The 24,635-nt window shown below is 42.9% G+C and overlaps 2 protein-coding genes across 3 annotated transcripts in view; one reads left to right on the forward strand and one right to left on the reverse strand.

The window, feature by feature from the left end:
• Positions 1 to 5,042, reverse strand: part of PRKAR1B (protein kinase cAMP-dependent type I regulatory subunit beta) — a 92,882-nt gene extending 87,840 nt beyond the window's left edge. The window contains exons 1-2 of one of the 2 annotated variants that reach the window (XM_033074169.2): positions 4,870 to 5,042; positions 3,799 to 4,003 (exon numbers count right to left, since the gene is read on the reverse strand). In XM_033074169.2, the coding sequence (XP_032930060.1) occupies positions 3,799 to 3,975 (177 nt within the window). In that variant the 5' untranslated portion in view covers positions 3,976 to 4,003; positions 4,870 to 5,042. The remainder of the gene's footprint in view (positions 1 to 3,798; positions 4,004 to 4,869) is intronic. The other variant, XM_033074170.2, reaches the window with a different exon arrangement.
• Positions 5,043 to 7,405: 2,363 nt separating this feature from the next.
• Positions 7,406 to 24,635, forward strand: part of DNAAF5 (dynein axonemal assembly factor 5) — a 34,202-nt gene continuing 16,972 nt past the window's right edge. Inside the window, exons 1-8 of the mRNA XM_033074329.1 lie at positions 7,406 to 7,928; positions 8,510 to 8,694; positions 9,732 to 9,856; positions 10,254 to 10,369; positions 14,282 to 14,514; positions 16,908 to 17,120; positions 19,240 to 19,383; positions 23,267 to 23,435. Of these exons, the coding sequence (XP_032930220.1) occupies positions 7,406 to 7,928; positions 8,510 to 8,694; positions 9,732 to 9,856; positions 10,254 to 10,369; positions 14,282 to 14,514; positions 16,908 to 17,120; positions 19,240 to 19,383; positions 23,267 to 23,435 (1,708 nt within the window). The remainder of the gene's footprint in view (positions 7,929 to 8,509; positions 8,695 to 9,731; positions 9,857 to 10,253; positions 10,370 to 14,281; positions 14,515 to 16,907; positions 17,121 to 19,239; positions 19,384 to 23,266; positions 23,436 to 24,635) is intronic.

Genomic DNA, 24,635 nt, shown 5'->3' on the forward strand with positions numbered 1-24,635 from the left:
CTGGAACACAGAGACTCTAAAACATACACAAGTGGTCGGCTCAGGTTCAACAGAGTCACCATCAACCACACAGTTCCGCCCGGTGCTGCCAGGGGGATATTGCGAAATTCAACTGCGGATTCCTGAGCTCGGATTTCCTAAAATTCCCCTTCCCATGGCACCATGAGACACGGCTGCATCCACAGGAGCACTGCCCATCCGCTGGCAGCATTCATCCCAGCAAAGCAGCGTTTCCTGCATGTGCTGATGGCAACAGAAGGGGCTGGACAGAGCTCAGGTCCAGAAGGTGCCAGCAAAGCCCAGCTCAGCCAGCAAAGCCCAGCTCAGCCAGCAAAGCCCAGCCCAGGCAGCACAGCCCAGCTCAGGCAGCACAGCCCTGCTCTGAAATACCCCACACGCACATGGCTTCAGCAGAGCCATTTTAAACACACCCTGCAGTTTCCTGCTGCTTCCTTTTTTGTGCCATTTTCTTCATTAGTTCTACTCTTTATTCTAATTCTTTGCTGTGAAGCAGTTGGGCTTAGCCTGGCAAGACAACCCCACCTTTGATCGTATAATGGTGGCACTAAACAGCCTGACACTATGAAATTTTTGCAGTCTCAGTATGGCTAAAAATACAAAGCATTGCCCGTAATTTCTCAGTAATTAACTTTTTCACACAAAGTAAGAACCAGAGACAGAATATGGGTTCCCTGGGTTTTTTTCTGTTATGCCTCCTTTAGTCCTCAAGTAAACAGCACTTAATTACAGCTGTTAAAATAATGCCACAGTTTCTTAGTTAACATCTATTCCCTCACTCCAAAAAAACCCAATTACAATCTCCAAGGGAAAGATTTTCTCACTCCATCCACCAAAATCTACACAGTCACAGGGAAACATAAAACAAATTGTCCAAAGAAAATATCACAGGTTTTAAAATATAAAGTATCTAAACTCTTTTCAACTATTTTCTGTGCTCAAGGGCATGTTACAGATTTTTACAAAGTAACTGTTAATGTGATCAAAGCAGATGTCATCTTGAAGTCCAGCAAATAAAGTGACTTGCAGACTTCAGAACATAGAAACACAGGCTGATTCCCAGCAATTACTGGCAACTTAAGCAGGTCCTGCCAGTATTAAGTGAACAGAAAAATGTGTATTAAAGTTTTTCCCACAATTATTTTCAGACTTATGGTTTTTGATACTTTACTTGATGCAAATAAGCTGCAGTAGAAAGGCATTGGGGGTGGTGCTCTTTCTGACTTTGGCACATCTTCAGAATCCAACATCAAACATCAAACCTCAGCACTTTATTCATAAGTATTTATTCATGTTCTCCCTTTACAGCCCTCTCAGGCCACGTCCATGCTGTGAATAAAGAGTGGCCAGCCACAGAACTGAGCACTAGCCCAGGACAGTCCACATCCCTGGAGCATTACCTCATCCCTGGCTCTGCTCTCAGTTGCTCCTTCCAATTCCTGCCAACACAAACCTGCCCCTGCACGTGTTCACCTAAGAATGATACTTGGAGCCAGTGAGAGTGGTGGGGTCAGGGGCAGACCCTGACCCATTTTCATTTAGCAGCAGGCTGAAGGTAATGGACCCAATTCTGATGTCATCAGAAGGTTGAAAGCATTTATGATCCACTCTGATCTTGTATGTCAAAATAAATCTTGCTTTTATTAGTTGTTTTTATGAGATGGAGTGAAGAATTAGCAAAATTAAACACACTCTTCTTTTTTTTTTATTCACTTCTGAGGTAGCTCCAATACACTTATGTGGATCAAGCTCGACCAGTTTTCCACAAGCTCATTTTTTAACCACTTGAAAAATATCCTACACTTTATCTCTAAACTTCCCACATGTGTTTTTGACAGATAAACTGTTCTTCTGCTGCTCTCTTCAATGGAACGTGCTGTTTATCTTAATGAGTTTGGAAAACAACACCAAAATACCACACTTAGGTGGAAAAATACATTGCTTTGTTTAGAAAATTGTGCTTAAACCCAAAGAGTTTCACTCCTCTCCTGACACAGGTCCAAAATTAAAGGAGCTGATAGCAAATGTGCCATGTCAGTATTGCACATTCACAAAAATCTAATGAACAATTGCTAAAGTCACAGTTTCATTAGGATTCTTCAAACTATCTGTACATGACAAGTGTATAAAAACAGGCTAAAACTTATTGAAAGATTCCTCTATCTTTAGAAGTCTTCCTTCAACTGTTCTCAGGCAACGAATGAAGTCAAAATATCATTCTACTTCAGGAAATCCTTCACAGTGCATTTCATCCCAAGGAAGTCCTTGGAGATGGTTGGGCAACAAGAGAGTCAAACTGCTGCAGGAACAAGAATTACAGTGCTGGAAACCTCCAGAAGCAGCCTAAAGCCTCCAGGCTCAGCAGGCTCGGCCCCCAGGCTGCTCTAGAGAGGCAGTGCCAAGATTGTGTCCTCCCACAGCAAGCACAATATTCCCTGCTGTTGATGTCTTGATGTGTCTAAATCATCTTCCATTTTGAGACAAGTGATATCCATCAGCTCCTGTGCTGGCATCATGATTGATGTCCTACAGAATTCTGCTGTTCTTGGGGAAATAATAGGAGATCACATGAAAGAAGATGTCATTTCTCAGGGGTAGGAGCTGCCCTCCTATCTCAGGTCTGTGTGTTGTGTAAACATCAACAAAGCCAAATTCCCCCAGTACCGCTCCTCAAGAAATCCCTCTAGCAATGGAGCATCCTCCATAACAGCACAGTATATTTTAATGGGGTTTTTTTTCAAGAATGGTGTTTATCCTTCTTTTCAATAAATCCAAAATAATTCCACACGTTCACAACAGAGTAAAGGAAATTTAGCAATTCTGATTCTCTCAAAATGGGTCTTGGCTGTCAGAAGTTTAGAATACACAGAATTAAGAGACTGGGTTTTTTTCACAATAATCAAATACAATTAAAAACCATGTTGTACTTCCTACTCCTCTCTGATGTCCCAGGCTGTCACCAAAATGCAATGTTTGCATTTTTTAAAAAACTACACAAATTTGGCATATACTCACCTATAGAAAAATGTATCTGAAAAGCAGAGAGTGAGATGCATTAAATGTTTTACATCACTGGTGATATATCAGCTGTATGTATTATTCACTCTTGAAGGAAGAAACTACCAAACCTTATCTCTCAAGCCTACAACAACACCTGCTCACACAACGTGCTCTTCCTGCAAAGACAGCTTTAGGCTTTAGAAAGAATTTGTCTGGGAATGTTCTAAAATATTTCCCCCTCTCTACACTGCTTTTGAAGACAGTCACAATGAGAAGTCTCTTAATGCATCCCCCATCAGAGGATCCTGGGACAGGCACTGCAGACAGGAGAGCAGTGAAATTAAAGAGTAAACTGTTCCACGATTTTTGAGAACTTGCTGGTTCCCTGACTTTGGTCAGTTTTAGAGGAAGGGAAAACCCCACCACCAACACTGAAAGAAACAACATCTTCTGCACCCACAGGCAGGCTCTGCCAAGAGATGAAAGTCCAGGATACCATGCCTCACAACCAATTTGGGTTATTTTTAACAAGGGCAGTTTGATTAGATATTATAATCTTGGTGTTACCAACAAAAAATTCGAAACTGTAGCCAGTGTTATAGTTGACATCCACAAATGAAGGGTTGAGGCTTTTTTCTCTTAACAGTTTGCATTTTCACAGTTGTGCGATCATTTAAAATTTGAAAGAAAAAAAGAAGATGTACCAAAACATTTGAAATCTTTAAACAATCTTTTTCATTTTATAAATGGAAAATGTAAAGTCACCTGAAAATCACTGACCTTTTCTAATTTTTCGAAGTGTTCTCTGAGGAACTTCATGGGTCGGTCTGGCTTTGCTATACAGAGGTTTACAATGCATTCTTTTAAAATCTGTTGGATGTTGTGTTTCTGAACATAGAGTTCACATCCCTTCAGGCTCTCATCTTCTTCCACATTGCAGGAAGCAGCAGCAGCCATCTTCAGGCTTGTAAACAGAAAACACAACCTAGGTAAGAAAATGGTGCAAGAAAGAGATAAAAGACAGTTTCCAAATCCTTTGTCAGAGAGATCTGAAGAGCAAAGACATTTTTATATTGCCTGTTGCCTATTGAGGACCTACTGAATTTGAACGTTTTGATGTTCTGGGGTTATATGTGGAAATGCTGAACTGTGTCATCTTTGCCTCATCAACATCCCACCAAGTACACAAAGAGGATTTTAACTCCTAGATAATGATCAATCTCCGGAAAAAAAAAACAACAAAACGGTGACATTAACCCCATGAGGCACGGCGTTTCAGAAACACTGTTAAATGACCGCGTAAAGCCTTGCTTTGCCCTCACCATGGGGACTCGTTACTGTCACCAGAAACCCAGCTTTTTGCTACGGAGATCTTCGGGCAATTTTAGCATCTCTCCCTTTCTCAAGGACCCTTCGCAGCCCCAGGGAAACTGGGGAGGAGCGGGCAGAGCCCCCCAAGGGAAGTGAGTTCCCCAAAGGGAAGTTGGATAACCTGGGGGGAGAATAGCCCTGAACGTTCTTTATTTCCCCCAGCCAGGTTATGACCGCTCCGTTACGAGCCCAGAAGGCCAGGGCAGCTTTGCTCGGGCCTCGGGCTCTCTGCCCGGCTCTGTGGATGCCGGGGCTGTGCGGGAGGCTCCGAGCGCCGGGGAAGTGCCCCGGGCCCGGCCGGGCGGCCCCGGCACCAGCGCATCCCCCGGGCCCGGCGGGGCGATCTGCTGCCGCTGTGCCTGTCCCTGTCCCTGCTCCTGTCCCTGCCCCTGCCCCTGTCCCCCGTCCCCCGTCCCCGTCCCTGCCCCGCCGCACGGCTCGCGCCGGCCGGGCCCGGGGAGCGCAGGGGCCGGTAAATACCTGGTGGCCGGAGCCGGTTGAGCGGCGGCGCCTGCTCTGTCCTCGCCGGCGGTGGAGGCGGGGGAAGCGGCTCCCCTGCCGGTACCGCACTGCAGCCGCCGCCGCCTCCGCTGCTGCCCGCCCGCCGGGGCCGCGGGGCGCCGCGGGACCCTCCTCCCGCTCCCGCACAAAGGCTCCGGCTCCGCCGCCGCTCGCCCGCAGGAAGTGCCGCCGCCGTCACTCACCGGCGGGCGCGGCCTCCACCGCCGCCTCCGCCGAGCGGCCGCACCGAGCCCTTCGCTCCGAACCGAGCGGCACCGGCCCCTTCGCTCCGAACCGAGCGGCACCGACTCCTCTGCTCCGAACCGAGCGGCACAGACTCCACTGCTTCGAACAGCTCCGCACCGAGCCCAGCGCTCCGAGCCGCACGGACCCCTCCGCTCCCATCCGCTCCGGGCGGTGTGACACGGGCCCCCCCGCTTCGAACCGCACCGCACCGCACGGACCCGCTCTGCCCTGCACGGACCCGCTCTGCACCACTCTGCCCCGTACTGACCTGCTGTGCCCCGTACTGACCCGCTCTGCACCTCCCTGCCCCGCACGGACCCACAGGGGGTGCCAGGACCTGGCCTGGCTGCACCGCACCACCAGGCTGAGGACAGGCTCGTGAAGCAAGACGAGCCTGGGCACAATAGTCTGGCTGTAAGAACAGGCCTGGCCATAAAGGACAGTCTGGAAGTTTGAAGTGGCCAGACCATGAAGGATGGGCATGGCCATGAAGGACAGTAGCCTGGCTGTGGCACATGGCCTGGCCAGGAAGGATGGCTTGGACACAGAGGACGAGCTGGCCATGAAACGTGTCCTGACCGCGGTGGATGATGAGCTGGTCTTGCAGGACAGGCTGCTGAGCCAGGGCAGGCGCAGGGCTGTCTGTGGCACAGGAGCTGCCAGCCCTGCTGAGCACCCACAGCTCGGGAAGGGCTGAAGGACAGCTCCCCAGATCTGCCGTGGGGATTTAGAGCAAAGCCAGCACAGCCAGCAGCACCTCTGCAAGGCCATGAGGAGTGTGGTCACAGCTGGGATTCAGCCATGGACCAGCACCTGCTGTCAGGAATACTCCAGTGCACGCTTGTACTCCTTCTGTTGCCAGGAAATTCACGTTCAGGGTTCCCATAGAATAAAGGATGAAACAGGACTCCAAAAGATCACAGTCAAGCTAGAAGAAACACAACAAGAGAATAAACTCTGGTGGTAAACACAGCCCTATTTTAAAAGAATTATTTGTATTAGTTCTGTAGTTTATTGCACTTTAGATTCAGTGTGATCACTCAAGAAAAAGATCCTTTTGGTTTGACGTCTGCTCCTTGCAGTCACCGGAGAGAATACAAAACATGAGGTTGTGTAAAGGGCACATAAGTACAACATAAACACAATGTATGTACACAGTAGCTAATACAAACAAGCGCTAAAAAGAATACAACGCTGTTACAGTAACTGACGGCTTCCGCCCGTGCCGTTTGATCCCTCCAGAGCAGAAACAGCGGGGCAGCGATACATGTGAAATGGCCGGGCACGGAGCCCCTCAGCCCTGCGGGCTTCTCCCGGGTTCTCACCGCTTGCTGCCCGTGTGACACCAAGCGGGTCCTGCTGCCGGTACCGGTTCGACCCGCCGGACCCCGCCTGCTCCCGGTGCTGTGCCGAGGGGCCCGGGCAGCGCCCACAGCGGGGAGGAGGCCGCTGGCACCCTGTCCTGGCCCTGGCCCTGGCCCTGGCCCTGACCCTGTCCTGTCCTGTCCTGTCCCTGTCCTGTCCCTATCCCTGGCCCTGGCCCCGGCCTTGACCCTGTTCTGATCCTGACCCTGGCCCTGGCCCTGGACCTGGACCTGGCCCTGGCCCTCACCCTCTCTTTGTCCCTGTCCCATCCCTGTCCTTGTCCTTGTCCCGTTCCCTGTCCCTGTCTCTATCCCATTCCCAGTCCCTGTCCCTATCCCATTCCCTGTCACTTTCCCATTCTCTATCCCATTCCCTTTCCCTGTCCCGTTTCCTGTCCCTGTCCCTGTCCCTTTCCCTGTCCCTTTCGCTGTCCCTGTCCCAGTCCTTGTCCCTGTCCCTGTCCCATTCCCTGTCACTTTCCCGTTCTCTATCCCATTCCCATTCCCTGTCCCATTTCCTGTCACTTTCCCGTTCTCTATCCCATTCCCATTCCCTGTCCCTGTCCCTGTCTCTATCCCGTTCCCATTCCCATTCCCATTCCCATTCCCATTCCCTGTCCCTGTCCCTGTCTCTATCCCATTCCCATTCCCATTCCCATTCCCTGTCCCTGTCCCTGTCCCTGTCCCTGTCCCATTCCCATTCCCTTTCCCTTTCCCGTTCCCGTTCCCGTTCCCGTTCCCGTTCCCGTTCCCATTCCCATTCCCATTCCCATTCCCATTCCCATTCCCTGTCCCTCTCTCCGCGCTGTCCCCGCTCGTTGCCCGGCCCGGCCGTAAAGCGCGCTCCCGCCGTCGCAAACGCCCCGCGCGTCCCTGGCGACGCGGCGGCCCCGCGGTGCCGGAACATGGCGGCGGCCGAGCTGTCGCAGGCGCTGGCCCGGCCCCTGAGCATCCTGCAGCAGCCCGACTGCGGCCGGGCGGCGCGGCTGCGGGCGCTGGAGGACATCCGCGCCCAGCTGCAGGGCCTGCCGCTGCCGGGCGAGGTGCTGCAGGAGGTGTTCGCGGCGCGGCTGCTGCGGCCGCTGTCGCGCTGCCTGGTGGGGGACGCGGCGGAGCGGTGCCGCGAGCTCGCCCTGGAGCTGCTCCGCCACGGGCTCAGCCACGGCGAGCGGCCCTGCGAGGCGCTGCCCGTGCTGCTGCCGGCCCTGGCCCAGCGGCTCTGCCCGCCGCAGGGCGCGGAGCCCAGCGAGGAGCTGCGGCTCGGCCTGGTGCAGCTGCTGGGCCTCCTGCTGCAGCGCTGCGGCGCCTCCATGGCCCCCTACCTCGGCGACATCACCCGCGTCCTCCAGGCCACCCTGCTGGACCACTATGCCGAGGTCAGGCGGGAGAGCTGCAGCTGTGCCGCGGCCTGCGCCCGGGCCATGCCAGGTGGGGCTGAGGGCTGGGATGGTGTGCTGGGGGCTGAGGAGGGGAGCGGGGATGCAGGCAGGACAGAGCTGGGAGGTCGCACACACTCTCCCGGGTGTGCTTTGCAGGGTTCGGAGGGCCTGTCGGAGAAGAGCCATGCCAGGGGTGTAGGCTGAGCTGTTGGGTGTGCGGAGTGGCAGGAGGAGGCGCTAGGGGAGGGTGAGTGGGCAGTGTTCAGCCCTGATACTGTATAAAGTTAAAGCTGCTTGCTACATTAACACAGAAACATTAGTCAGGCTGCTGTTCGTAGTGGTATGGCAAACATATTGCTCCAGATCTGTCACCCACACAGGGAAAGAAATAGAATTGTGGAGCAGCATTAAGCCCCCTCAAAGGTATTAGTCCATCCAGAATCATCTTGTACCGCTGGCTCCAACAACCATGGGGTGTCATGGATATATCCATGCTGCACAGAATCAGAAAGTGGTTTGGGTTTGAAGGGACTTCAAAGATGATCTGATTCTAACCCTCTACCATGGACAGGGATCCTGCCCACTATGGCAATTCACATGGTTGATGTTTCTATCTTTCTGTCCTAACAGAACACTTCCACATGCAGTCAGAGTCGCTGATAAAACCCTTAATGCAGACAATTTCCCACCAACACTACAGAGTTCGTGTTGATGTGATTCAGGCTACTGGAGCAGTGATACAGTTTGGGAATGGAAATTCCGTGGATGATGTCCTGTCTCATATGGCCCAGAGATTATTTGATGAGATTCCCAAGGTGTGCTTTTCTTCCTTCTTTTCTTGGCGTTTATTTTAAATCTGTTTAAAACACATTGCCACGGGGTGCGTTTCTTATAGTTTCTCTCTCTGTTTTCAGCTGTCTTGCATTCAGCTGAGACCTGTAAATATGTCTGTCATTTAATCCCAGATGGAGATTAAGGACCACACAGCTCCTTGCTCACTCCCAGCTCATGTCACCTGTCCTGGCATTGCCCCCTCAACAGTTTGTGCAGCTCCTCCCTAGCAGAGTTTGAGACACCCAAAAGTGCTGACTTGGGGTAAACTCTGATTAGCAGCAAGTAAACATCAGTGTCTTGTCAGCATTGTTCTCACACTAAATCCAAAAAACAGCACCATACCAGCTGCTAAGGTGAACTCTGTCCCAGCTGAAATCAGGATGATGTTTCATTCAGAACCATGTCCCACCCAGCCTGTATCAGTTGTAATCTATCCCAAGCCAATGCTGGTGACTGCTGTCTAGTTCAGCAGGGTGCTGGGGATTGTAGGCACCTTTTTGTTCCAATGTGTGCCTTCAATTCTGTCTTAAATTCTCTGTCACATCTCTCTGGACCTTGATTCTCTGCCCCCTTCAGATGCTGAACAAATATGGTATGGATCCCTTTATAAAATGCAACTGAAGCAGTAATTTTAAAATTAATCTTTGCTTTGTAGTGAACAGAGAAAATTTTCTTCTGGAGATGTTCTGGGAAAGCTACAAATTCCAGAGAAATGCACATTTCTTACATTGTCAGGAAGGAATTAACCTTGAGAACTTATTTTTCTGAGTTAGTTCTGTATCTTGTCTTCCTCTCAGAGCTGTGCTTTTGTGCAGCAAACAGTCTAAGACTGATTAAGCCAGAGTGAAAAATGAGAATGTGATTCCTTGTGTGTTCCTTAAGATGCTTCCTGCAAGTGAGGAAATGCTAGATTCTCATAACTTCTTCTGTGATGTGCATCACCACATCTTATACACATCTTAATATTTTTCTGTGATTTTCCTGACACCCTAAAAATAGGTTTTTTGTCTCCCTGTAGGTACGACATGCTGTTACAACTGTCATTGGAGAATGGTTGTTGCATCTACGAGACAGATACTCTTATTTTCACAAGCTGATCCCTCTGTTACTTGGCAGCTTTACTGATGAAATTCCTGAAAATACGTAAGTGCAACATTTTGTCTTTTTTTTTCCCCCTGTTAAATAGATGCCAAAGAAGTTCACAGATGGCTTGCTTGGAGGACAAACCCCCACTTCTGTTTGTTTGTTAGTTTTTTCTTAGACTGAAAATTTTAGCATTATCTTCAGTAACTTTTGTGTTACATTCAATTAAACATGAGAGAGGGAAAGACAGGGGTGGACAGACACAGAATTATCCCTTGGGAGGAGAGGCCTCTGTCCACTGAGTACAAAAGAAGTGTAAACTCTCAACTTAATGTGCCTGGGTTAAATGACACCACCCTTCCAGCTGAATTCAAGTAGTCAACTTTTCCAGAAGTCTCATTTTAAAGTGTTTTTATCTGGGGGCCAAGGTGGTATAAAACTCTTCTTTTGTATCTAGGAAACTGGCTTGGACCTACTGGGAAAAGATAGGCTTGCAATGGGAGAAAGAGAATGAAGAAGATTTGAAGGATAAGATGAATTTTAGTGTTTCTCCATCTCATTATCCCAAAGGAGGTAAATGTTGTGCTGAAAGTGGTTTTTGCTTTGTGAATAATCTCCAAGAGCTGCAGTGCAGTACTGTCAATAGAGCAGGATGTGTAATATTAATTACAATATGTAATATTAATGTAGAGAGGTAGCACATATAAAATATATATTAAATTACTTTAATTTTTTCTATTAAATCCAATTTTTTTAAAATGATTGTTCAGTAACCTCATTCTTTTTTTTTCCTTTCTTTTTTTTTCTTTTTTTTGTTAATTCAAAAATTCATTTTGGAGAAAGTAAATGATGCTGCCTATGCTGAAAAAAAAGGTAAAGCAGTGGTGCAGAAACAGCAGTAAGTTCTACATCAACCAGCAGCCAGGTGCACAGTGGGCACAGAAATGACTGGAAAGGAAGGCAGGAGAAAAAAAAAAAACATGAGCTAAGTCCTTGAATAATGAGTGAAAGTCACAGCATTAATGATCCACATAATTGGTGTGGAAGAAAAAATTGCAATGAAATTATTTCAGACTTCTCTGTGAGACACTGGGATGCTACTTAAAACCTGCCAGTGTACATGAAGAATGTGGGAACAGAGTAATTTCCTTTATTATACACAAACCCTCCAGATATGCAGAATGGGTAGTTTACTTTTTGGTACCATATGATTTATAGGTGGCTTTCAAACATTGTGTTTGCAGTAGCTTGAAGCTGGTTTCCTGTCTTGGGTTCACAAAGTTAATGTTTAAAAATATGCATATGGGAGTTAGGGGAAAAGAGAGTTTAACTGGCTCATTTATTGATTTCTATACACACATTTAACTGAACAAAAACTCTTTTGGTGTGAGAGAACAGGTTCATGCTTGACTTGTGCCTACATGACAATCACATCACAGAATACCCAGCAGCAAAATCCTTTCCATGACAGTGGGTTCCGGAGTTCTTTCTTCTTTGAAATTACACTTCTTTTTTTTTTTTTTTCCTTTAAAGTTGTTTTACTCAGTAATGCTTGAATGAGAGGGGAAGCACTTCATAATGGTGACTAGTTTGACAGAACTGTTTAGCTTTGAAGGCAGGCAAGTTGATCTGTCATCCATCCCAATCTCTTTTCTTTCCTCCGTATTTTATATATAATTTTACCTCAGGGGTTTGGAAATGCTAAAGATCACTTTTACTTCCACTAGTCATGGCAGAAACATTTCTTCTCCTGGCAGTTAGAGAACCTTTTAGCAGACATAAACTGACGAAGTTGAGTGTCTAAGCTCCAGTCACTTATTTTGCAATGACCATGATATAATGAAGATCATAAAAGGTTTAATTTCATTGTCCTTGGAACAGTGATTACCATTTGCACAGCTGATGGGGTTACCTTGGTCAGTTTTGTCTAGGTGTGTGTTTGAGTTTGTGTGTGTAAAATGTTTTGGTAGGGCTTTTTAGAAAGTGACACCTACCAATTACTTCATAATTAAATGATATGTGATCTCCCAGATAATCTTGGCACAGTAAATATTGTTCATTAATTTGGGTAACATTCCAGCCCCACATTAAATTGAATTTTCATGGATTTTTCTTGGTCGAATGATGCAGTCAAAGCTTGGCTGTGACATACATGTGTGTATTTATATAAATGTGCACATGTAACTAAAGAATATTTTAAAGAAATGGCCTGATAGTTTTGGACTTGAGTCCCAAGTTAATTTCTTGCTGTTTATCTTTACTTCCAAGTCGTATGTCTTATTAATAGTCAGGCTTGATGTGACAGATAGAAGAAAAATCAGAGGAAAGGAAGATTGGCTGCTTAATCCTATGGATACAAAGCTTTATCAGAGACACTAATATACCTTGTGTACTGTCCTACCACAGACTGTGTATGGATGATTGTTATTATATGTGTTCTTTCTGTTTGCTCTCCATGAACATTTGGTTTGGGTTTTTTTTTTTGGGAGGGGGGTTTGTGTTGGGTTGGTTTTTTTTGAAAGACAGCAATAATATATTTTGTTGCCATTTCTTGTGACTTTAGTGTACTGGAACATTTTTTTCCAAGTGTGTCTGTAGGACATTTTACTTCAGTAGCTTTGTCCAGCTGTCAGACTAATGGACCTGCCATAGGAGCCCCTGCTTTGATCTTCCAGTGACAGATCCTGCAGGTCAGAGGGGGACCAGAGGGAGACCTGGTGTCATCCAGGCAACTGCACAGCTTGCACTGAGCCCCAGCACTCATTGCCTCAGGATACAGGTGCAGACAGTTTATAGCAGGGAAGTCTTTGACAGGAGTAGCTACAGGGATAAATGCCTGCATTTGAACATCTGAAATGAAGGAATTGCTGATAAAGAATGGTCCAAATTCTTCAAACAAAATTCTGCCTCAGGTCGAATAGGATGCCAGTCTGTATTTGCTGTCTCAAGTTGATTTCTTTCTTTGACCTTTTGCTACTCATTGTCAGCTTTCATAATCCAAAATGTTTCCTCCATTGACAAAAGAAACAGCAATTCATGTCTTGATGCTTGAATTTTATTTTTTTCCCTAGTTAGGTATTTCTAAGCCTTTTTTATCCTCAGACCATTTACTTTAGTCAGTTTTTTTTAGCATTTGTAGTTACACAGGCCAGTGGAGGAAAATACCCTGAGACAGCTCAGTCATTTTCTTCCTGAGCATTTACAGGAGAACTCTGTATCAGAAATAAAAAATGCACTCACACATTCAGTGTATTTTGACACCTCATAATGAATGATGTCTCTTCCTTAAAACAGCATGTGAACATTGTGAGTGGCCATTATGAAATTGTGCTTATCAAAGAACAACTTTTCAGATTTTATTTGTATAAACATACTCAGTGTTAAGAAAAGGAAATGGCCTGCAGGAAAAAAAAAATCACTGAAAAAGTTTATTGCTGTTTTTTGGAAAAGGCTATCACAACTTTATCTCTAAAATACAGAATGGGACTTTTATTAGATGCTTGTGATATTGCTCAAGTTGTTCTTCTGAATCTCAGTGATTTATAAATTAGCTAACAGGTAAATTTGCTAATTACCAAGACAGTACAGTTGGGAAAGGTAAGTTTATTAGTTCTCCAGAAATCTGCATACTTTTTTGAGGTTGGGAATATATATTTGTAATACTTTTGGGTTCTGTTTGAAGAGATAGCCACAAAACTCACTTTCACAAAGTTGTTACAATCAGCTTCAGTCTTAAGGAAAAAAAGTTCCCCCAACTCCTGTATCATCATTTTAAAAGTATTATTCAATTTTTGAAACATGAGCTGCTTTTCCTGGAAGAGCCTTAGAAAGGAGCTTATGTAATAGCTGTGATTTTTAAAACATTATCAATGTGTTGGCCTGATCTATTACACAGCATCTGCACAAGCCATAGGTCTGTGCCCTTTCTGCCTTCAATTTGCCAGATACACTTTTAACCTTTTCCTTTAGAGGGCACAATTGGCATTGTCTGTTTTACTGCAGCTCATGTCCTCTGTACTGTTTGTGCCTTCTACCTTCTTTCCTCCTCCAAATTATATTTAACTCAACATTTGCATGCAGAAGACTTTCTTCTGTTTATCTGTGCATGTTTCAAATATTTTTCATGGGATTTGTGTTGCTATCAAAATTAAAAGGGAAGTTGTGTTTTCCAGAGTGGGTAAAGACATACATTCATTTCAATTCTCTTTCTCTTCTCCTTCTGTAAAGATTTTAAAACATGAAATCTAAATCACCATCGTAATAAATACATAAATATTCAAAGGGCTGTGTGGAGTTTGAATTCTGCAATATATATTAAAGAAATGCAACGTGCACAGGTAAATTCCTCAGCAGAACTTGGAATATTTTGTTCTATGCTGAAGCAGACACCCAGAGCTCTGACCTTGCAGCTTTTAAACTTTTTTGATGATTGCTATGCATTGGCTTTTCATTTGATATTTCTTTTTGGGTTGTTTTTTCTTCTAGAGACTCGACCAGGACTGGGCTGTCGGGAACTCGTGTCGAGAAACCTCTCCAAAATTCTGCCAGGTCTCTGTCATGATATAACAGACTGGGTTGAAGGCACGAGGATCAAAGCATCCCAGCTCCTGTACACATTACTGCTGCATGCAGAGGATCACATCACCCAACACATGGAGCTACTGCTGAGAACTTTGTACCAAGCGTGCTCAGATGAAGCAAGTGAAGTGGTTAAAAATGTAAGTTTGATCTGTTAAAGTAGCTGTTGTACATGAATAAAGATGTTACAGTCTTCAGTCTGTCTTCTGAAGGTTGACTTCACTGGACTGGCTAGGTCACTGGAAATTGCCCATGACTGAAGGATCAGGCTCAGGTTTATATGGATGTTAAAAACATGTGCACATTATATTTCACTAATCTCTTAAAATAAATGTGTTCCTCTATCATTGGTATAGAGACCAAGAGTAAAGTTATTTAAATACTGTTTAGTTTGCATGCCAACCCCATGTAGCATTGATAATAATCTCTCTGAAAATTATAAGAAGTGGATTAAAGTGGAAAAGCCTTAGGGCAACAAATTCAATGTAAAAAAATGTGCAGGTCATGCACCTTAAAGTTAATTTCTCTTACCTCCCCATACTCCATAATCCAACCATATGCTGAGGTATGTTTATTCCATGTGATACCCATATTCAGTGTTTGAATCCTTGACTTAATGCTTGGAAATGCAGGGGGAGTGGGTTGTGAGGAATAATTAGTTTCATTTTTACTAACAGTTGATTCTTTTAACACTTTGATCTACAAACCAGTAAAACAGATGCAGTTGAAGGCATGAGATAAATTTAGCAAAAGAAAGACAGGTGGTAGAAATGCTTTTACAATTTTAAGATAAAATCTTCTGTTCCTGTTTTTACTCAAGGAAGAGAACATATGTATAATTAAAATATATCCACGTAACTTACTCTGAACTTACAAATCTTATTGCTTTGGGAAATGAAAGAGTGTGTTCTGCTTACTGCATGCAGATAGTCCAACCCTAAATCAGGCTCTTCTTTAGGTTCCTGCCCTCAGCTGGGCTATAAGAAAATATAAATAATTAGGACAATAAGGGCATGTAGCCCTGCTGTCCTATCAGATTTGCTATCAAGCACTTATTGCTGTAAATCTAAATTCAGAAGTATGTGTTCAAGCAGCACACAGCTTATTGACCATACTTGTCTCTTTCTTGGAATTCCACCACTAATCTCCTCACAGGTACTTCCAAGAGATTTATTCCTGACATTAAGAGATAATTTCAGTATTTAATCCTGCTTTTCTTTGTGTCAAACATAAGATTCAGCAACTTTTTGTTTTGAATGCCTTTTATCTGTTAGTGGTGCAGCTTCCCAGGGTAATGTGATAACCTTCTCTAGTTTGTCACCATTTCAGAGCAGCCACCAACTTGGAAAATGTCCATGTCTTTCTCAAGTCTAGTAATATCAAATGAGACCCTTTCTATTTTTCCCCTATTAATGTAAATTGATCCAAAAAAGTGTAGCAAATCATATTTTTGAGCTCTTTAGTTGTACTGTCCAGTTTTCAGAGCACTAATTGTCTTTTTCTTTCTCTATGGCAAATATAGAGGAGAATGGAGTTCACATCTACACAGAGGATGTTACAACTCCTTTGAGTTCTATCTTTGTGAAAAGAAACAGCTCTATATAATGCAGATTTAAACTGTAGAACTCATATGTGCTTCCACTGAGATTCAAAAAAACTAGCATAATTCAAGTATTAATTAGGTGCAAAAAATGTCATACCTAACCAAAAAAATCACTAAACTATAAATGATAGAGAAAGGGAGATAAGCTTTCATCCTGGGGGAAATGAGCCCACCATTAAATCCATGGGATTGGAAGAAGTGTTACTGTTGCACAGGTAGTGCTGCAGTATTGATTGTTTCTTTATTCATGCACTTGACTGTAAATATTGGGTATCAGTCAGGCAGTAAGCCCTGGTGTGGTGGTATTTCATGTGGAGTACAACATCCTGCCACGTCTGCAAGGCAGGAATGGGATCCAAGGGTGTCACTGCCACAGGGAATACACAGTAATTTAAGCCTTTCAGTTAAAGAGGTGAGATGGAAAGCAGTGGGCAGTTCCCCCATGGCATTGCTGCCACACTTAACTGGATCTGTAATGTCAGCTTCAAGGTTTAGTACAATAACAAAAAATTCCTCCTTCAGGTTTTTACAGTTACAGGTTTGAATAAAAGCGTGATGCATTGAGGGCAAGCCTCAGAATAGCATTTGAAGGACAAAGTGCTAAAGCACTGAATGTGCAACATCTGGTTACTCTAACTTGGAAACTTTAATGCAGTGAAGTTGTACACTTTGTTTCTGTGCACTGCTTTCTCATGGAAGTTCGTCTGATGGGGGAAGGCTGCTTGCAATGCCTTATTATGTGCTTACTGAACATGTCAAGAAAATTTCTTCATGCATATAATCATTACTGAGCGAGTGGAAAAGGCCTACAAGGCAACTGCTGAAGCATTTAAAATAACAGCTGGAATCATAAAAAGAAAAAGGCCATGATACGTTGAATCATCTTTATTTTTCAGGAAAATCCTCAAGTTATTCCTTCTCTTTTTTCAGAGTGTGAAAGCAGCAGAATTGATTGGAACGTTTGTCAGCCCTAAGGTGTCTTTGAAATTAATCACCCCAGCCTTTGAGCAGACACCCAAAGCATCCTGTGTGATGGTTCTGGCTGCAGTGATTCGAGGTAGCCCAAAAGAAATCTTACAGCCCCATGTGACCCAGCTTGGCAACACACTGTCACAGGCTGGAGTCTGTCAGCGATCTGAAGAGGTAAGGAAAGCTGCAAACCACACAGCAGGATACAGCCTTTGTCCAAACCACTTTTTCACTTATTCTCCCTAAATGCTCCCATTCCTATCCCTCCCTTGCACACCTGTCTCAGGGTGTAGTTGTGGGCATGTGTCTGAGACAAAACAGGAGCTGCTCCATTCTTCCTGTGCTGTGTTGTGGTCTCCTGGGCAAATCTGCTGCTTTCCAAAACTTACCAACAACAATCCATCCTCTCAGCAGAGGTAGGTTCAGGTTTGAGAACTGCTGTAAAAGACTTCATGTAGTAGTAAGAAAATGAAGAGGCAAGACAGAGAGAGAAGCAGCTGTTTAGTAAGTGCTGTACTAACAGAGGACTACGCTGGCTGGTCCTGAGGCAGAGTTTAACCCATGTTTTGAAATTCCTTGTGTTCATAATTCAAACAAGATCATGCATTTCAATCCTCATCAGTAAAAACGACCGAAAATTTTTTATAATCTATTGTAATTGGAATTTCAGGTTTCCCAAGATCCCTCAAGGTTATCTGATTTTTTTTTGCATTCTTATTTTCCATTTTAAACAGGAGATACCAGTACTTTACGTGTATATTTAGGAGCATGTTTTGTAAACTTTTGGGCTTGGTTACTTCTCTTTAAGTGAAAGTCTAGAAGGAAGACCTTTATCAATTAGAATTTTACTTCTAAGTATATCCTTAGGTAATAGCTGAGCACAAAAACCATTTTTATTTTACCATTTGAAGAATATTCCTCAATTGCTATATAAGGAGATGAGAGATTCTCTTAAACATGGAAAGGATATTTTTTAACCTGCAGGATTTTTTTTCCTTCCCATGTTCAAATGTAGAAATAGATCTGTTACACATGCACAAGAGGAATCCCTGTAGTTTTCCCCATAAATGAAATCCTGGCTTTCATTCCACCAGAAGTTTGTTAGATGCTGTTAAGATGACCAAAAAAGGGCCAGTGCTGTGCCTTGAGGAACTCTGACTTCATGTCAGATGTAGGCTTCCCTTAAAACAGTTATTCATGTGTGCAGACTGAATCTGGCCTAATTGTCTTTTTGAGCCAATGTAAGAAATACATTTCAAGTTCTTCCCTCATTAGGTTTCTTCCCTAATGGAATATGTACCAGTGTGCAGGAATTAACCTTAATCTCCAAGAAGCCTGTGATGATTAGGAGCTCATAAAAGTGGAAGCACTATAACCTGATTGTTCAAATAACAATTCTCTGAGGTATAGCTGCAAAACTGCTATGAGGTTTAAGCTTACCACTTCCATTTGGCATTAGCTCCAGGAGTCAGCTCCATCTGCAGCTGAAAGTTTGGCAGAATTGTTCCAGCCTTTAGTCTTGGAAAACAATCTCTCTCTATTTTAGCCAGCAAATGCTGCACAGACACTGTTTAGCTAAGGATTGACCATGTCCATGAGATTAATAACACTTATGGCTAACCTATTCCTAGACTTGATTTATTTTTTGGGAGTGAATTTGTAACAATGGCCCCTTCTGTTCCCGGACAGCTTCATGGATATCTGATGCACTTTGTCATAGAAGTCATGGCAAACTTGCAGAAAACAGTATTGACTTGAACTGGTATCAGTTGGATCAAGATAACATGAATTATATGGCATCAAATGAGATAAATTAGCTGAGATAAAAGCAAAGGCTCAGTTTTTTTTGGTTTATGTATTTAGCTGTCATTGTTCATCCAAAACAGTCAAACATGGAATAATATTTCAAAGAGTTGTAACAAATATGTTATTAATTAACAAATTGCACTTCAGAAAGAGAAAGTACTATCAGCAAGCACTCCAAAATGCTTTGATGTTTTTATTCACCATTCACCAGTGGAACCATTGTGTGATTAAGAACAGAGTCATTTAATTTGTTAATAGGACAGGGTAAACACAAACAAACAGTGTGGGAGGAAGATTACATTGTAGTATATAAAAAGTAATATATAGGTAATTAGAAGAACTAACATGGAATTACCAATGTGTTACCAATGTAAGGGATTATACAGTGCTCAGATTTTATTACTGTCATTTCCCATATCTCTCCTTTAAAGAAAACCTTGTATTTGCTAAGAAAACATAATAAATATGTGCTTTTATTAATAAATAGGTATTTTATATGGAGCAGCTGCTTTATTGTATACAAGCATTGATTGAAGTATGCCAGGAAGACTGCAAAGAAATTAGCTTGCAGCTAATGAAAGTTTTGGTGACCATAATGGCAATACCATCTTCTCAGGACCTCAAAGAAAAGGTAAACTATCAGCTGGTTTAATATTTTGTTGTGTTCTTGTATTTTCCTATTGATAAGACACTATGTGGAAATAGAGCCATAATTATTTGTGGGCAGTATTTGTGGCTAGTCTGAGATTGTGCATCTCTGACAGTACAGACTGTACATGGTTAGTACCAGAATTAAGTTTGGAGTTGAGTTTACAATTTGGGACAGCAGAGCCAGGAGTATTATGTTTCTTCATAACTTTGATTAAAACCTCATAGAGTTAAAATACATTCTGGTTCCAGAAAAGGCCCTGGAATTCAGTTTTATTTTGTGATCTAAAGCATCTAGTATGGGTCTGTAGCTGCTGTTACAATTATAATTTTCTTTTTCTGTAACTGTGTTTAGGTAAAGTTTCAGAATAGATGGCTTGAGATGCATTACTGGAGATGGGAATCTTGGAGCTGGGTGGGGACAGCCATGGGCCTACTACAGCACTTTATTTGGGTGGTATTAACCACCTGTCCACAGTTAGGTAAAGTTTCAGAACAAGAAGTGTCCAAGATTTTATGTTTGTGCTGGATTCTGCAAAGCCTTGGGCATGCTGGTGATGCTGGTTGAACTGTTGATGTTTACTTTTTATGGATATAAGTCACTGTGAATGGTTATACCCAGAAAAAACTTGAAACTTATTTTCTGACTGTTAATGAACAATTCACTTAGAGGTCAAGAGTACTACTAGCCTTAAAAATGTGATGCTGTGATGCTTTCATAGTGATATTTTTCATCTGTAGCCAAATATCAGACTGATTTTACAGTAGTTGACCTTTTTACCTCCCCACAAGAAACAAAAGTTTAAATATCACAGGAATGCTTTAAAATTGAGGACAGCTGTACATGCCCAGATAATAGATGAGCTTTTTTGGCTCAGCATTATCTCACCCCCTTATTTTTCTCTTCCTCTTTCTTCCCTGAGCTAAATATCATATAAATCAGCGAGCCATCCTTATGCAGTACAATTATGACCTATCCCAGTTGTCTTTGTTCAAACACACACCTTAAGTGCAGTGGCTATTCTACTTCCTTTCCTCTTGCTCCCAGGCATGGTATTCCACAGGCCTGTGCAGCATCAGTATTTATGGCCCCAGAGCTGACAGGCTGCCTCCGAGGAGGCGTTCACTCCGAAAGCTCTTCGGGAAGAAATAAAGTGGAACAAAGCTTGAAACAAGTACTGAAGGGACTTTGCAGGTCAAAGAGGGGTGGGATGATGATCTGTCTTATGGAAAGTGGGATTTGGGGGGGGTTGGAGTTTTTGTTTGTTTGCTTGGGGGGTTTTTTTAAGACAAAAAATAGGTCCAATAAGCCTTAGACAGATGGATCTGGAATGTTTTGTGGTGTCTTGCCTGTTTATCCCTGCAGTGGTCTATAAAGTCAGCAATGTCCATTTAAAACCTTACCATTTCATACTCCTACAAAGAAAGTGGTTTAATGGAGATAAATCTTGATTTTCATAAACAGAAAACTTAATCTCCTGAGATTATTAAAGGTTTAAGATGTTCCTGCAGTTCCAGATGATTTTTTTAAGTTGACAGTACTTTGGATGAGAATCCTTTTTCTCATTAGCCTTTTTTCAGCTAGATACATACAAAATCTGGCAGTGAGATTACATCATTGCAATATTTCAAAATTGTCACAAAGACAAATATGGCTTGAATTTTTTTTTTTCTCCAGTTACTGATTATTCCAAAACTTCAAAGTGAGCTGTACAGCTTGGAGAAGGCAAGAAGTCCCTGCTAAAATAACTTAGGAACATGTAGAACAAAAGTATCACAACTGCTGTACAAGTATGAACTTTTTGTTCAGAAAATAAATCTGTATTCAGACTCAAAAGATTTTGAGTATAGACATAAATTATTCCAAAATTTGCATTATAGAACTTTAATTCAGGCTTTATTGTAAAGGAACAGAAGACTAAGATAGTGGAGCCCACAACTGCTGTGACCTGGTGGGGAGCACTCAGGTCTGGCCTGATTTTTGGCTTTGTGTCCATCATGTTTGTGGTTGCTTGGGGCTGAGGGAATGGACCAAGACCACCAGCTGAGCAGGAGGAGGAGGGTGGGTCACAGCCCCATGAGACTGAAGCTGTTTCAGTTGGTGGAGTCTGTTAGACATGATTTGAGCTTGTCAGAGATTTAACTGGTGACCTAGAGATAAGATTTTGTTTCATTACCAGTGCCCTGTGCTATCCTGGCTCTTCTTTCACCACACTGATTATTAGCAGGAAAATATTGTGTTGTTAAACTTGTTAGCTTTCAAATAGAGGAAAGAAAATCACCTTTGCTATTTAATTTCATTTTACTGTGAGACACTGCTTAATGAGAAAATGTGCATCAGTCTACCTGCTTATTTAATTTATTCTCTCTTTTTTTGTTTTTAATTGCATTCTTGAAACCACGGAATTTACTTTAAGTCACATGTGAACAATGAATTATTTTGTAGCTCTTGTTCAATGGAAAAAATCTTCTGTGTTATGTGTTATGGTGGGGTTAATAATGAGGAATAGTTTCTGTCCTGACACATTCTGTAAAATGTTCCAATTAATTTACAAGTAACTTATATGTAAAATATTAATTTAGCTGAGTTGTTTTGGCTGTCTGGCAGAATGCTTCCATAAAGGAGAAATCTATTGTGCTTGAGGCAGGCAAACCTGCTTTAAGAGCAACCTTTGTCCTTAGCAAATCCTAACTTATTTATTTTTTTTCTTAGAATTCTCATTTATTTTCTCCACATCTGGTACTTCCATAAAAACATCTTTGTCTGGCGAGTGATTAGTCTGGAAGAGTCTAAAGGTCCTAGACATGTTTGAGCTAACTTGTGTGGTTGAGTTCAGCTTAAAAATATTAAAAATATGAGTACAATTTGTAGTTCTACTGAAGCACTTGGAGTCAAATGATGTCACTCCCAGCACTGCACTCCATCTTTCCCTGCTGGAACTGGCCCTGCTGGCAGCACATGTTATTCCTGAGTGAGGTTCCTAACGGTGCCTTGCTCCCCATTCTTGATTCACAGTCTACTGAAATCACCAAGACTGCAGATCCTGCTTCCAGCACACTTTTAATCTCTTCCTTGGAGAAGTTTTATACTTCTGGTAGGAGCCTTCAGGAACTGTAAAAGCAAATTTTCTTTTGCTCTGAAACACATCTGCTGCAAGTGATTAGGAAAATCTCTAGGCATCCTTGCCAAGCATGCTTATGTCTGGAATTCATTTAGTAGTTCTTTTTACATGTTTCATTTGTACATGTTTTATTTGCATGTCTTGTGGAATAGTCTGAACTGTAAATATGAAGAAGATATTTCTGATGTAACAGTGAGTTTTGGTACTTCTAACCAACAGAAGTTGGGAATTTCAAAGTGAGCCTGCCCAGCTACTACAAAGAGAGGGCATCTTTCATAATTAAAACTGAGGGGAGAAAGGGAAGGGGGGAAATGCCATGTCTTCTCTTACCTGCAACAGCAATAGTTTCTGGAAGCTGCCATGGCTTGGGATTGTGAGAAATTCCCCCTATGTTTATGTTTTAAAGCAGTCTTAAATTAAGGAGAAAAATCACTACATCTTTAAAACCACTAAGAGCCCTTTTTATGATGTGGTTAGTTTTTGGATGGGTCTGCACATGGATTAGAGACGCTCTCATTTTGCTGTTAGGTTGCTGTGTTTATGATGATTTCATTTTGAAATCAGGACAAATGTTTCACTTCAAATAAAAGTTAATGGATGCAGTATAGACAGACATTAAATATCAGCCTTGATTGTTTAATAAAAACTATTAAAATCTTCCCTGTCTGTTCTTACAGAATGAATTTTAAAGGTTTGGGGGTTTTTTAATGGTTTTGGTTAAGTATCCTGTCTCTGTTCTAACAGGTGGAGATAACAATGTCTTCATTAGCTGAAGTGCAGCAATTGGAAAGTTTTCATTGTCTCTACAAGCAGCACATAATCCAGCTGCTGGAGTGGGTTTCAGTGTCCTGTGAAGGGTGGACTTGCTATTCCCCAGAAGTGTTGCAGTTCGAGGTCATCGCAACCCATTCAGGTACGACTTTAGTTCTAAAAAAAATCCAGTCAGAATCTCTACAGCCTGCAGACAGCTTGTGTTTTGTGATGAACAGTGTAATACTCAGAATATTCACAAGAGCATGATGGAAAGCCAAAGAAATGTTGAAGCAGCTCATATTCCTAAGGATTCCGTGGCTGCAGGGAGAATGCTAAAAGCACTTAAGGAAAAGTGCACTTTCAGGTGAATGAAATAGGTGAGGGTTAAGGGGAGACAAACTGATGTAGCTTGTGTCCAAAAATCCATCTTTTCATTCCATCTATTCCCCAGTGTTTCAGAGGACAGCAGCTCTCTCTAACAAACACTTCCTTGCTGTTGCTGTCCAGCACGTGGCTGTGCAGAGGTGAGTGACACTCTGGTGCACATCTCACATATCTTCAGTGCTGCACAGTGAGCACTGTTCTGCTACAGCTCCCCAGCTGGCATCTGCAGCAAGGGACATGGTGACAGGCACTGCTTTTCACCTAGGCACCATTTTAAGATTGTTGAAATGAAAAGTCCTGCTTCTTTGTTTTTTTCTTTCTGTTGATTGTAAGAGGGATGGAGACAATCACTTCATGAAGTGCCTATCACTGTGGCTACTGCACATAGATGTGGACAGACATATTTTAAAGGAATGTATCTTCTGCATTTAATCTCTGAATCTCAAAAACACCCTCGTCAAACCTGTGTGAAGCACCTACTTGTTGGTTTGTGCAGCAACCAGCATAAGCACTTTTTTGATATTCATCTGTGGAAAGAACAAAAAGTTACTTCAGTGCAAGATTGGAGAGGCCAATTTTCTGTATATTTGTGCTCCCATTTCCATGACTGAGGGACTCCTAGACAGTTGTCTCTGTTTTCCTTAATGCTAAATAAATCATCGAATGTCTGGGCAAACATTTTGGCTTGCACCCAACACTGGTAATATGCTATTGTCTGTGTTTTCTGTCTGACACAGCAGCTCCTAGAGGATTTTTTTTCTTTTCTTTCTTTTCATTCCCACACATAGTGTTGTTTTTAATCAATTTAATCAGCTTTACTCAATTAATATTTCTCAGTTTTTACTGTTTTTCAGGAACGTATGCTTAAGCTGAAATTAGCCATGTAGTTTATTTTGTTTATTTTCCATCTGTTGAATTTGCTGTTATCAGTTTGATATAATAGTAGTATCTTGTGAATGTCTCAGAACTCACATGA

This window comes from Catharus ustulatus, chromosome 16 (genome assembly GCF_009819885.2).
Source record: "Catharus ustulatus isolate bCatUst1 chromosome 16, bCatUst1.pri.v2, whole genome shotgun sequence".
NCBI lineage: Eukaryota > Metazoa > Chordata > Aves > Passeriformes > Turdidae > Catharus > Catharus ustulatus.